The sequence below is a fragment of the Caloenas nicobarica genome, chromosome 7, assembly GCF_036013445.1.
Source record: "Caloenas nicobarica isolate bCalNic1 chromosome 7, bCalNic1.hap1, whole genome shotgun sequence".
In the NCBI taxonomy this organism is placed as follows: Eukaryota; Metazoa; Chordata; class Aves; order Columbiformes; family Columbidae; genus Caloenas; species Caloenas nicobarica.
Genome location: NC_088251.1, coordinates 36,179,300 through 36,193,199, shown reverse-complemented (window position 1 = coordinate 36,193,199; position 13,900 = coordinate 36,179,300). Strand labels below are relative to the sequence as shown.

At 43.6% G+C, this 13,900-nt stretch overlaps 1 protein-coding gene across 3 annotated transcripts in view; it reads left to right on the top strand.

The window, feature by feature from the left end:
- MICU1 (mitochondrial calcium uptake 1) overlaps nt 1-13,900 on the top strand; it is a 99,283-nt gene that overhangs the window by 83,042 nt on the left and 2,341 nt on the right. For all 3 annotated transcript variants that reach the window (XM_065639366.1, XM_065639365.1, XM_065639367.1), the window contains 2 exons: nt 2,217-2,354; nt 8,011-8,119. In XM_065639366.1, coding sequence (XP_065495438.1) covers nt 2,217-2,354; nt 8,011-8,119 — 247 coding nt within the window. The remainder of the gene's footprint in view (nt 1-2,216; nt 2,355-8,010; nt 8,120-13,900) is intronic.

The following is a 13,900-nucleotide window of genomic DNA, read 5'->3' as shown; positions in this document are numbered from 1 at the left end:
AAAAAAAAAGTTTTCTCATATTTTCATTGTACCTGCCCACTATCCCAGTGCCCAGTTAAAAAAAAAAACAAAACAAAACAACAATGGTAGGGAGTTAGCCTTTTTTATTTTATTTCCCCATCTGCAAGATTGCAGGGAGCTGCAGTGCTTGTGTTACACCGTGGAGCTGCACAGTGTCTGCTCCTTTAATGCGGGGTATGGGGAGAGCACTGTGGGCCTTTTAGACACCAGCTCAAGACTTCTCTAAGCATACTTTCCATGTATGTGGTTGATATGAGATATTTAGACCTATTTTTTATCCTTTAATAAAAGATGCTAACTCATGGTCTGATAAAATTTGAGATATTTGATGGCAGTTGGTAGAAAAATACTGGTTCGTGTCCTCTGGGCGAAATTAGGAATACTATAGTAGAAGAAAGCATCGGTGCTGCTTTTGAAACAGTACTGGCTGCCAATTTTTGTGTCCCTTGAGTGTTGCGAAACTTCTTTGCATTCCTCAAACATGGCAGAGACAACTATCTCATCTCTTTAATGAAGAAAACTTATTTCTCCTCCAAATTAATTTCCCCAGCACATGAGAAGAGGAGAGGCTGATGTTTTGTGTCATGAGTAAACCCCGAAGTCTGTATCAGCTGACAGTAAAAAGCTCCATCTTTTTTTCAAATATTTCCCCCCAGCTTCGCGTTACCATGGGAATTGTAATAGCTATTTGCAAGCAGCCTAGTCGCTATATAGCATAGCCGAAGAGTATATTAAAATCATATATAGCTGCCATAGCTGGAGCTCTGCCTGCGCAAGGGTTGAAAGCAAAGCTGGTGGAGCTGTTTGCTTTTGTCTGCCCACCCTGATCTCGGTTGTTTGCCTTGCTGGCTTTTCCGTCAGCTGCGTAATTAAGCACAGAAGAGCGATGGAGGCAGAACCAGTTAACTTGCCGAGCAATATGATGTCAAGTCAGTGGTACCGAGTTGTTCTGTAGGAGTTTAAAAAATTAATTTTGTTGTTAAATGTCATCTGCTGGCTTGGGATCAGCTGCAGTGTAGGTCATACGTTTTTTCTGGTAAATTTGAAGGAAATCACATAAAGGATCCTGAATGCTGAGATGTGTGGAAACGAAGTCTGTTGAAGTCTGTGGATGTTTCTAGAGGTACACAGAGGTGAAGAAAAAACAGGAAACTATTAAATTCACATTTCTCATCTAGCAGAAGCCTGGTTCTCCAACCCAGCACCTTCCCAAGGTGGGGAATTGCTCTTCCCTCCTCCCCTGCAGCAAAAGCCGGGAGAGCATCAGCTAATGCTGGAGAGATGGATTAACGGGGAAAACCTTTATCTGCCCCTGCTTACGCTGCTTTTGGAGCACGTTGGCTCAGTCCTGCGCAGGTTTTTGATTAAAAAAGGTCACGGCAGCAGCCAGATTCTCTGGATGCTTGTTCAGAGCTCCAAGCTGTGAGGAACACCTTGGTGTTTCTTCTTGCTTCCCACCCCTTTGGAGACCTGTGGACACTGCCTTGGTTTCAAGCTCAAAATAATCATCCTGCCTTTTCAAGTCCAGCTTTACAAACGCTGTCCCCCTGCGAGACAAAACTATTAGATTGGTGCACAAGGAATTGTGGGTTTTGCAGTGTTGAAATTTGCCATTTGTTCTTGGAATACAATCTTAAACAAATGTGGTTACGTTATACATCATTTTAATGTGCTTTTCTTGCTTTGTGTTTTTTTGCTACTGACGTATTCCTTGCTGTTTATATTTATTTTGGACTATGGAAATGATGTTAGACAAAAAGCAAATTCCATTTTTACGCTACGGAATAAACATTTCTCGTTGGCAAAAATGTGTTGACTGTAATGGTTCCTATTTTGATTAATAAAGATGCATTTGGGCATAGTTATAATGATTTAAAATTCATGGTCAAAACCTGCAATTCCTTGTGCACCAACCTAATAGGAAGGTGAGATACAGAGACTTCTTCCAGTAGTTGTCCAAGGAATAGCACATAGGAAAAATGTTGACTTATTGACGGAGACCATCCTGGGGAAAGCAAATATTCAAATGCACGAGGACTTCTTTTTCATGAGTCTTTCCTGCGGTGTTTGGGTGTGTGTTTGTTTTTTTTACAGTGCCTTTTTATCCCCTCGCCCTGGATGGAGCTTTCTGCCGCACAGGCTTGTTTTAATCTCTCTCTTTATTTTTTTTATTTTTTTCTCCTCTGTTTTTGCAGTTTGAGCGGCACGACCCGGTGGAGGGGCGCATCACGGAGCGGCAGTTCGGCAGCATGCTGCTGGCCTACAGCGGGGTGCAGTCCAAGAAGCTCACCGTCATGCTGAAGCAGCTCAAGAAGCAATTCCAAGACGGGGAGGTCAGTGTGGCGCTCACGGCAAATTCGGGAAGTCGGCGGTGGGGGCGGATGTCCCTCACCCTGCTGAGAAATGAGTAAGAAATCTCCGTCTTCTCGAGGAAAAGCACCTTGTTAAGCAGCGTGGGGAGATAGGCAGAACTTGCGGACGATAAATACTTTGCAGGCAGCAAGGAGATGGAAGAGGTGGGAGTGGAGCAACACGCGGTATCCAAATCGGGGTGTAGACTCGTCCCTGTTAAAACGGATGCTGTAATTTTAAAAACTTAGGTTTGCTGAACAGATCTCTGGGTCTGGAGCCAGAATAAGCATTGAGGACATGTTCCTATTTACTGGCTCCGACTGGGCAGTTTATTATTTAGTTATGCACTTATGTGCAAAATCATTTGAATGACTCGTGATTTAGAGAGGAATAAGGTTACAGGTCCTACGCTCGTTAATTTAGCGAGAGACCTTGGAATAAGACATCTGTACCAAAAGGACGTGCTTTATCAGGTAAGGCAAGGATGGGCTGCTAAATTACCTCAGTAGCAGAATTTCACATCTGCTTCTATAAAGATGGATTGTTCTTTTATTAACTGGGTTATAAACAAGCGAGAATGGATGGAAAGACTTTGCCTTTTTTTGTCCCTTTTTGATGCTTTAACTGGACTCCTATGATATGCAGGAATCCTCAGTTCATCTGCAGACACTCCAGTGACATTTTTTTTCTCCCGTGTTCTCCCTCTTTTGCTGGTTCTGGAGGAAAATTTACACGTACTGAAGCAGCAGGGCACGTAGACTTAATAGGTCTCTAACTGTATATAATGCCAAAAAGTTAAAAACCGGGGGAAACCGCACGTGAGCTAAAAGGCAACGCACAGAGTCACGTTCTTGCCAGAGGAGCCGCGGTACCTGCAGCTGCTTGTGGCCTCCAGGTGCCAGAAAAAGTGGGTTTTTTTGCAGATTTCCCTCACGTTTTGTAGAAAAATAAGATCAATATTTAATAGGCTGTTATCAATAGGTGTTGTCAACCTGTCATCGGAGCTGAGACAGATTGCATCTTAGTGTTTGGAAATCTCACATCTCAAGCTCTTTGCTGGCTTAAAAAAGACCATTGGGGTTTTTTGTTTTTTCCAGGGTTGCAGTATTGAGTCCGTTTATTTGATCTCTGAGCGGGATGCTGCAGATTTGCCTTTCCCAATACCTCTGCTCCTCTTGAGTTTTAAAAGGGATTATTTGATTTCTTGTGGAAAAAAAATGCTTAACCGTGATGTGTGTCGAACAGCAAATATCAGCTCTGTTGTTACATTCCCAAACTGTCAATTATTTTGCTGTGATTTGGGGCTTTTGTATATATATATAATTGAACACTAGCTGAGTGTATGAGAAATTAGGCAGAGCGAAGTTATTTTGGAAGATTTCTTAGATCAGACGTTTCCTTCCTTCCATGTGTAAGCCAAGACCCTGACATCTGTGGTAGAGGAAGAACTTTATGTTTTTACCTTATTCCTCATCTCCAAATTGGCCAGATTGTGTTTTGATTTGCAGATAACTGGATTCAGAGCAAGTTTTTTCTTTATTCCAGGGACTTTCAAGGAGAGAAACTTGGGAATAGCACAAAAAATGACATTTGCAAGAAACAGAACTGGTGGAAAACATGATTCCTTAGGCTAGAGGGAATGAAACATCCAAAATCTTAGAACATAACAGCCTCTCTGCTAACAAGTACAAGATATTTAATGGTTTAGGGAGATGTAAAGAATGCCAGAAGTGCCAGCTGCTTTGCACTGGAGGCAGATAAACCTTTTTAGCAGCCAGGGCAGCTCAAAGTCAACACTTCTGCTAGAGCTAGAGAAATTGGGCACTGAAATCCTCCACGTCAGCTGGTTTTAGCTCACAGAGAATCCAGCCTTGTGCCTCACTTTGCTTTGTCTTTTATACAAGAGAACCTTTCCTGGCAAGATTGTGGGGTTTTTATTTTCCCCTGGGGTATTTCAGAAGACCATATGCTTTGTGGATTTGTGTGCAGCACTTTGTGTCTAAATACACTTACGCACTTTTATTGGATCAGCCTGGTGCAGCTGTTTTTATGTGTCAGTGGTTTTATGTAGCTTTACCTTCCCTACCTCTGTAGCACTAGGACTGCCATGACCAGAATCACATCAACCATCTTCGAGCTTTCTGGACAACTTTCTCAGGGATGTGATTGCAAAGTTTTCTTTTTAAATAAACGGAGTGTTAAGCCAGAGAGCGTCCTCCCACTCGGAACTGCAGAGGCTTAACGACAGCTTTGCTTCTTCCTCCGTGTTTGTGACCCAGAGATGTGCAGAGGACGCAGCTGCCTCGGTCAGGCTCCGCTTTATAATGTCATATCATATCATTTACTATCATATAATATAAAAAGGGAGGGGAACCAGCGCTACCTTCTGCTCTCCCCTTGGCTGCCAGACCTCAGAGGGATGTTGGAGCCACCCAGCCACTTCATTTATCCTGCAATACTTGCCAGTCGCTGAGCACCTTGTAGGTCAGAGAGGTTTACAACGCAAACACGTTTTGCAGGAGGAATTTTTCCCCGAAACCCTTATTTTCACGTTTCACTAGCCCACTTTTATAGCAGCGTAGTGTCATCTGCACAGTTTACTAAGCTGCTGTTACTCCCCTCTGCACCAACAGCACAAGGGGCTTTGACTTGCTATTGCTTTCCAAAGAAAGCGGGAGTAAAATAATTTTAATAGTGTAATGCTGGCAGGGGAGTGGCAGTAACTGTACCAAACCTACCCAGCAAGCTTTACTTTGGAAATGCAGCTCACCTTGTGAGAGATTTTGTATGAAAGCTGCCAAATATCATCATCATTGTGTGATGCAATTACCTTTTCTGCATAAGGCAACCCTGGCAGCCTCCAAAACATTCAAGTTCTGGTTTTAATCCAACTTTTTGCCATTTTCCAACATCATTATTCTACATTCCTGCTTTTGGGAATGGCATACTTTCTCTTATTAATTGATAATCTGCTTTCGTTTTTATTTTTCTTGAGGAAAAATCCCATCTTAACCTGGATACACTAATTCCTCTCCATACTCAGCAGAGCTGCCACTCTCTACTTTGTTCAAAATTGCTTGTGATCCACCCCCTTGAGTTATACCTACCCAGCTGCTTTCCTCCTAGTAAAGAGAACTTGAGTCACTGGTAGTATTTACAGGGAAGATATTTAGTTTATGTCTTCCTAGCCGCTAGAAAATCAACCTGACTGTTTGGAAACTAGTGATTCAGGTTATTTTCTACATGTGGGAGCAAGACGTAATTCTCCCCGGCCGAATCCTGGCTTCCCAGGGGAAAAGGCGATAACTTGTACAGAAGATGTTTGAGCTGTTGTAAGATGCCTTTTGCAAGCAGAGCTGCATTTCTGGAGTCTGCCTGCTTATGTATTGCTAGTCTTGCTTAAATGATGAAAGGAGTCAGGCTTATGAATCAACAGCTTCATCTACAAATGCCTTGAAAGAAGTGATCACCCAGATGCTGTAATTGCTGCCCTAGTGCTCTCCAGGTACGCAATGTCTTGTGATTCCAAATTGACACAAGCCTCTGTTATACAGTGGAAGCGTGTTGTTCTTTCAACGGAGATGTGAAGAACTTATAAAGAGCCGAGCAGCGCTGACAAACACATCAACACGGAATAAATTCCCATTCCCAGGCTTCTGACTGATGAAGGCGATGGTTCATCTGGTGACTCGTCGGTGCCGAGGCTGCCACAGTCTCTGATTTTAGTTTCTTTTTTGAGGCTAGAATGCCAGACTCAACTGCAGGATTCATCAATAAAATATTAAACTTCATAATACTGATGGCATTTTGGCTACAGAGATTCAGTATCTCTGACCACATGAAAGCCCAGATTTGTACAATACCTCTGTATGCCAATGTTTTTGCTTTTTCAGTTGGCGAAAGGACCGCAAGTTTCCATACGTAAGAATGTAAACCTTCCTGGTTACCTGCTGCAGCAACAGCAGCACTGGTACTAACCAAGGGGCCGTTTTGCAAGGACAGCAATGCTGTTTGGCCTCAACCTCGGCCATTTCATGGTGGAAAATTCCAGGAAAACACAAAGCTGGGGCTCTTTGCCTAGAATAGCTGCTGGGATGCCTGGTGGCCACTGCTGCAAACCTCAGATACCCCAGACAGAGCAGGTAAACCACAGCACAGTGTTTCCTGCATGCCTGAAAGTGGCCACTCGCCACCTGGTTCCTGCAGGTTTTCCAGATTTTTAGTGCTCTGCTCCCAGGCAGGAGCATGTTGATCACAAAATTCATAGCAAGGAGTCATCTGGATGGGCACCTGAATTGTGAAGATGTTTCCTCTTGTAGAGCCATTGTTCAAAACAAAGGAATCTTAGCAGTTCTTCCTGCAGAAGGTACCTCATTTGAGATTTTTTTTTTTTTTCCTAGGACAGTATTTTGTTTCATTTTGCTATGCATCTTTTAGCATACTGTTTGGGAAGCAAAGCAGATATGCATTTAAAGAAGGCTCCCCATACAGCAACTGGGTTTTTTTTTGCTGTTTTCAGATCTGTCGTCCGCGTGTGCATTTTGCTACCTCATCCTTTTTGGTTTAAATCCATGAATCCAGGTCTGAGAGCCTCTGGTTGCGTTTGTCGGTGCACACGCTGTGCCACGTGCATCAGTGGTTCATTGCCACATACTCAGCTATGGCAACAATAGGAACAAGCTGCAAATTTTCTGCAATTCTTCTGCTCACAATTCTAGAGGCACCATGTCTGTGTGAGAAGATTGTAAAAAAAAAAAAAAAAAAGGCAGCTTTTTCTTTCAAAAATAGATAAGTGGCTTCTCCCCTGATTAGAAGTTGCTGGGAAGAGTTTGAGCGGGTTTACAACTGGTCATATAAATTTATATTTGACAGTGCCCACTGAACGTGTGCTCTTCCATCCACACCACAAAACCGTGCCATGTTATGCAGTTGGGATTTTTATTATCTTGGTAGATCATTCTGTCATGCTAGATGGGTTAGGAGGAGCCTGAACATGAACTCCCCTTGACAAGCTGATTTATCTCCTCTAGAGAGGGAGGCTGAGTGGTTATTACTGTGGTGATGATTTACCTCCTCCCTGGGCTCTGTGGCTGTGGTGGGGGAGTTTGGAGGTCGCAGCTCTTGTCCCAGCACCGATGCAGTTGTGCTGGTGCTGAACGGGTCGTGCTGGTGCTAAACGAGTCAATAAAATCAGGTGTAGGTGCTCACTGGGCACATGCTCACCCGTCCCCAAGCCCTGGGTGACAAAGCCACCTGGGGCACATCGATATGTGCTGTGGTTGGCAGTGTCACCTTCTGCCACACCAGGTAAGATGTGGATCCCCCCAGAGATTTGTGCTTCTCTTAGCAGAGGCTGTGTGGTGTTTGCACTATTTCATTGTTGCCATTGCAATTGTGCAGGTTTGGAAAAAAACCATAAAATTAATTTGCTTGACGTGGTCTCCTGCATCCCCACCACAGGCTCATGGGTCTCATCTGGGCGAGAGGTGGCTGCAGAGCAAGGGCCAGGGAATTGCTCTTCAGGTTAATTCCCCTCCGGCTACAGCTTCGTGCCCACAAGTCGCTTTGTCACTGGTAACCCAAGGACCGTCACAATCTCCTTTTCCTGTCACTGTAAGACTGTCGTTTCTGTCCTAGGGCCTGACATTTGAGGAGGTGGAGAGCTTCTTCACTTTTCTGAAGAACATCAATGATGTGGACACGGCTTTGAGCTTCTACCACATGGCTGGAGCTTCGCTTGATAAAGGTATTAAAAGTTGCGAGACAGGCGCTGAAAGCTTCAGGGAGCACGACTCGTGCCATGTCTTTGGAGTTGGGAAGATGCCGAATGAGCCCAGGCACAAAGTGTACCAAAATCACGATTCCTCCCTGTAACAGGAGGTTTAATGTGCTATGTCCATGGCTAAAGAGGGATTCCAGGCTTTATACTTTCCCACTTTTAGAAATAGAGGGGAAAATAGGCTGAAATGTATAGCCTGAGTAGACTAGGGAGCAGTGATTTCATGGTGACCCATTTGGAAGCGGTGATACCGTGGTGGTTTATTCTCCTTCTTAAAAAAAAAAATATCATTGGCAAAGAGAAGCGGTATTATAAGCACTATTAAAATCTGTCCAGAGCAGACTCTCTTCAGATAACCTGCATTCCAGAGGCCGTGGGTGGCCGGCAGAGCTGGCTGCATAAACCTCAGAGCTGGTGTTTCTTGGGGAGCGTGGTAATAGCGTGGTTTATCCATCAGACCAACCCGTATCCTTCTTCACCTCATCGTGTGTTTCCTTTTCTGAGCTAATCCCTATCAGGTATCTTCTCAGGTCTGACACGCTGATTAAAAAGCAACCAACCAACCAACCGAAACCCACCATACATTTTTTAAAAAGTGATCTGTTACAAGTGCGTGCTTTTCGTTTCTAGATCTTTTTTTAAGAATTGGGTTTTTTTAAATGCTCAGACTGGGAATATAAAAAAACACCTCACAAAACTCTGGCAAACTGATTGAAAGTTGTTTTTTTCTTTTAGGCTAGGTGGAAACTCTTGTCTACTAGAAAGCTAAAGGTGATGTGTTTAGGCAACTCCAAAATTAAATGTTTTGGAAGTAAGCTATTCTTCCAATCACTGCTGTTGTGGCAATATTGAGACTTTAATAGGTTTTTGGGCAGTGGAATTGCAAAGGGAGTCAAACGTGTCACATCTCTACTTGTGTGTGTCAACAGCACCCCTCATCTTTGATTTCTGGGGGGAAATCGTCTGTACTCTTTGTTTTAGATCACCGTTATCTTAAGACTTAAAGTTTAAAGAACCTGATATGTTTTTCTTTCATTTAAAAGTAAAAAGGAGCAGGAAAAACTGGATCTGAAGTGCGGATGCGCTGCTGCTGCACAGAGCCCTTTCTGCAGCATCCCACGAGGAGGTAGCATCCCAGCAAATCCAATTTACTCAGTGTCTACAGCAAATTAGCAATTGCCCAGTCGTGGAATATGTATTCATGGAGTACTTAGGTCCACGCGCAGTTGATAAATCAGTGTGATTGCTTTTTAATTATGTGCAAGTAATGAGCTCGCGCTGGTTGCTGTGGCTGTAACAAAGGCACAAATCAAATTGTGGCGATACGTCTGGGTTTTTTGCAGCAGGGATCTCTGTGCTCCCCTGTGTAAATTGTCTGTACGTTACCTGTTTCCATACGCCTGCGCTCAGAGTCTGGGTATTGCACCCACAAATGAAATAAGCAATAAGTGGGGTGTGCTCTTCTAAAAATCAAGCTTTCACAAGGTTGCTTAGTAAAAAAAAAAAAAAAAAGTTTAAATTACTCATCATATTGGGGGGAGGAAGAGGATAGGTTGTGTGTCAAATAAACTGCTGCTAACCTAACGCAGCAAATGTTGTTATCATTTTAAAAGAGCTGTTTAAAAGGGAAAAAAAGTGGATGGCACCAAACAGTCATAGCTTGACAACCTGTTTTCTGCGTTGAATTAAAGTCGCCTCCTCTTCTAAAAAGGATCATAAACTTGTATTTTTATGACTCGTAGAATAACACACACACTATTTGTTACTCTATTTTTCATTTTACCAGAAACATAATAGCCATCATTCTCTTAAATCGTAAGCATTACTTAGAAAACTTCCCCAGCCTGGGCTTAGAGCTGGCAGCAGGACAGGAGCCGAATTCGTCACTGAGTCCCCTTTCGAGGGTCCGAATTGCACATTTTTTAGGCACCGCCTGCAGCCAGACTTTCCGAGCAGCCGTGGTGCCGGCAGAGAACCGCGGTTTAGTTCTGTTGTGTTCTGGGGCACGGATGCGCTTGGCTAGAGACAGACCAGGGCGAGGGGAGATGGCTGAGCCCCGGGGGGGTAAACAGAAGATCTTTTTCTTTTTGAAACATGGAGCTTGAAAAGGCTGTGGACTTGACAGGGAGTTTGGAAGGAGGTAGAGGTGAGATTTGAGTGCTGCAGGTATTTGTCATCGAGCTGCTGCTCGCTTTGGTCTGCCTTCGGAGCTGGGTGGAGGAAGTCGGTCCCCCATGGAGGCACAGCTCAGATTGCTCCTCTGGGGTGATCCCGTGTAGGTCAACCCGGTTAGCTGGGCGGGCAGGACATCTCTAGGGTGGGTGAGGGTGGCAGAGATCTCTAGAGACCCTCTAGTCCAACAAGGTCACCTACCGCCACTAGCCCAGGGCCACCAATGTTGGAGATGCAACAGCCTCTCTGAGTGTGTAAGAAAACCTGGATCGTAGAATCACAGAATAGTTTGGTTTGGAAGGGACTTTCAAAGGTCATCTAGTCCAACACCCCCTGGAAATGAGCAGGGACATCTTCAAGATGAGTATTTGTGATGGTTTTCAAGGAGTCACACAATGAAATCTGGCGTCTTGCGGAGGCAAGCGAGGGTCATGGCTTGTCACCTTTGCTGTATGTTGACACGTATGTCCTGAGGACAAGCTCTACAGAGATCAATAGCTCCTAGAAGATGCTGAATACTTTTCTGTTTAGAAAACACTTTTTGTGTTGGAATCCCCTTTCTTTACTTATTTATGACTGCAAATATTACAGTGGATCCTCTCTGCCTTTGGTCCGGTAGCTCCACTTTTTCCCCAGGAGTGTGATTTCCCCAATTTTCCGTCATGCTTCAATGACAAAATAGTTGCTACTCAGCTGCAGGGCTGCAGCCTCACATTTTGAGAAGCAAAAAGAAAAATGTGCTGTGCCACAGGATGGTGTAGGGTTTGTACATTTCTCTTCTGGACGGATATTGTGGTATGTACGGATGCAAATGACTTGAAAAGGTTAAATAGATTTTTTTGCTAGCTATATTGCCAGCGGTGGCATCCACCGTTTCCAATTGGGATGTTTAAAATGAAAATACCAGGGCAGAGAGCCCTGTGCCTGTCACCCCGGGTGGTGTTTGGGAAACAAAGGCAGCAGCGCAGCTGCCTGTTATTTTGGCCATAATGTGTGATTAATCTCAAGATAGAGGGAAAAAAAAAAAAAGTGAAGTTTGCCATCTGGTGAGGCTCTTGCCCATAAAAAAGCCCTGTTTGTAAGCACTTGGTGAGGCATCACTCACAGTGCGGTTCTGGGAGCTGGAGTGGGAAGAAAAGATAACTCTGTCACACGCTAAACTTGCGTAAAATAAGTCAGATGGCTCATTAAAGGAACCAGCGGGAGATACTAACACTTGAAATTTTAAAAGCCACACAGCTTTTCAAGATAGAAACACAGAACTCATTTTCGGTGGTATAAAATCCTTTCCCGTGCAGAGGTGGATGCAGCCATCCTAAACCCCCAAATCTGGACAAGCTTTTTGTTAGGAGATGTTTCCCCAGACGTCACCCCATTTCATTTTGCAAAATTGTAAAGAAATGATGCCGGGAGGTTTGCTTCAATTTTATTTGCCTCACCGCAGCACCTCGTAGTCTGGAGAATGTGTTTCTTAGTGGAAAGCAGGGACATTTTCCCTTATGACTCTCTAAAAACCAACAAAATCATTACCAAGCGCAGCACAGTAAGGCAGCCCCTGCAAAATAACATTTTTGCAGAATTTTTCCGTTGAGCAAGAACAACGTGAGGGAGGTGACACTTGCGCAGTTGGATTAATAAGAGAGGAAGCAGTAACCGGTGGCTGTAAGTACAAATTACAGCTGGTAGAACTGCGGCTGTGAGAAATAAATAAGCACACATCGAAGAGGAGGAAGGGATCAGGCAACACCCTGTAGAGATGGAAGGAGGGTGAAAACTCAGCAGAAAAACATGACTTATAATTAAAGAATTTTTTTTTCTTTCCGTATAAGGCTATAGCAAATAACTTTTTCAGCAAGGGTACACGGGGCACTGGGAGGGAGAGGGTGGTATTGAAGCTTGGTTGAGAACCCTTGAAGAATATTCACATTTAAAAAGGAGTTAAATGAAATTTGGTGCTGCTGCCTGAGGAAATCCAGATTTGCTTTTGCTGTTTGCAGGTCTGGCTCTCAGCTAAGAAGGGGCTTACAGCACTTAAAACCTCTGTCGTCGCCAAAGTTCAGGTGTTTTAAAGTCCCTCCCAGCTGAAGGACTTTCTGGGGAGAAAAAAAATAAGCTGAGGAATAAGTTTAGATAAATTGGTTCTTTTACCTAAACCTGACTGACGATGACAGAACTGAAATATAGAGTAAAAACTGCAGACCAGAGTCACATCTCTCATGTAGGAAAGGATTTTAACTCAAAAAAGAATAATTACAGGGAACCAGTGGGTGCCTACTCAAGATTTTATATATATATATATATATATATATATATATATATATATATATATATATTAGCCCACCTTCTGTTTAATTTCAGTTTTCTCCTGCATTATTTAGTAAAAGGAAGGGTTTTATAATAGGGGAAAAGGACTCCACCCCAAAAACCCCAAACCTCACTCAGGGGAGCAGAAATTGGGTGGAAAGACCCAGTAATCTGAACATTCATGAGAAAAAAAATCCTATTAGAAACACCTTATGCAGTTTCTAATTAATCCAGTTACAGTGTGGATTGGGCTCTTATTTTTTCCTTTCTACCACATAACTCTTCACAATTTCTGAAGGATCAAAAGGACCAGAAAACCAGAACCTAGAGGATGTTGTGGATGAAAGCAGAGGCGCTTTTTTTTTTTTTTTTTTTTTTTTTTTTTTTTTAGTTTGTTTCAATCTGATTTTTGTGTTCCACAACTTCCCCCATTTGCCTTGCTGAAGGGGAGCTCCGCAGCAAAAGGTTCATCTCTGTTGAGATGAAATGTTCATCTCTGGCCTCACTGACACGGTGCGAAGTGTCTCCGGACAGACTTTTCTTGGGTCAGGCTTGGTAGGGCAGCAATTTAACTTTAAAATAACACTCACACTTTTTTTTTTTTCCTCTTTATGCAGCAAAATGTACTGCATAACCCTGCCGGATTGATAGCTCCATGGATTGCTCTTTTCTAGGGGTGTGAATAAAACCACCGCTCGCTGCTTTGCTGATGAGTTCAGCTGCCAGTCTGGGGAGGGGGGAGGAAGTGAAATAATTCATTACAACTCTTTATTTTATCGCAAGGTTAACCTTGTCTGCTTGCTGCAGAGCCTGTCGCAGGGGGAGGGTTGGATGGGTTCATTCTGCAATTGCTTAACAGAAAAAAAGGTTTTTTTATTATTCCCAGACTGTTGGAATAGTCGGCTCATAGCATATCATCTTTGCAACGCTGTCAGAAGGAGCTGCCTTGTCGATCAAGCCCATCAGGAGAGGTTTCCCACCTGGTGTTTGCCATAATGCTGACACGCCTTCTGATTTTGTAACCAAAGGGAGGGAAAAAAACCCCTGATCTCGGTGTTTTTAATGTTTATCTTGAACATATGGGTATCAGCACATCGGTGCTCACCGGCAGCCTCTCCACACCCTATGTGGTGTTGCAGTAGGAAGGCAAAGGCAATGAGGAGCCTGGTTTTTGGGGCACGCGTTGAACATTCTGAGGACGAGGCTTATTTCCAGCCTCTTTGAACATGTTTTCGTAAGGGCAGTTTTGTGCGGAGGAAACAAGAGTCTTCT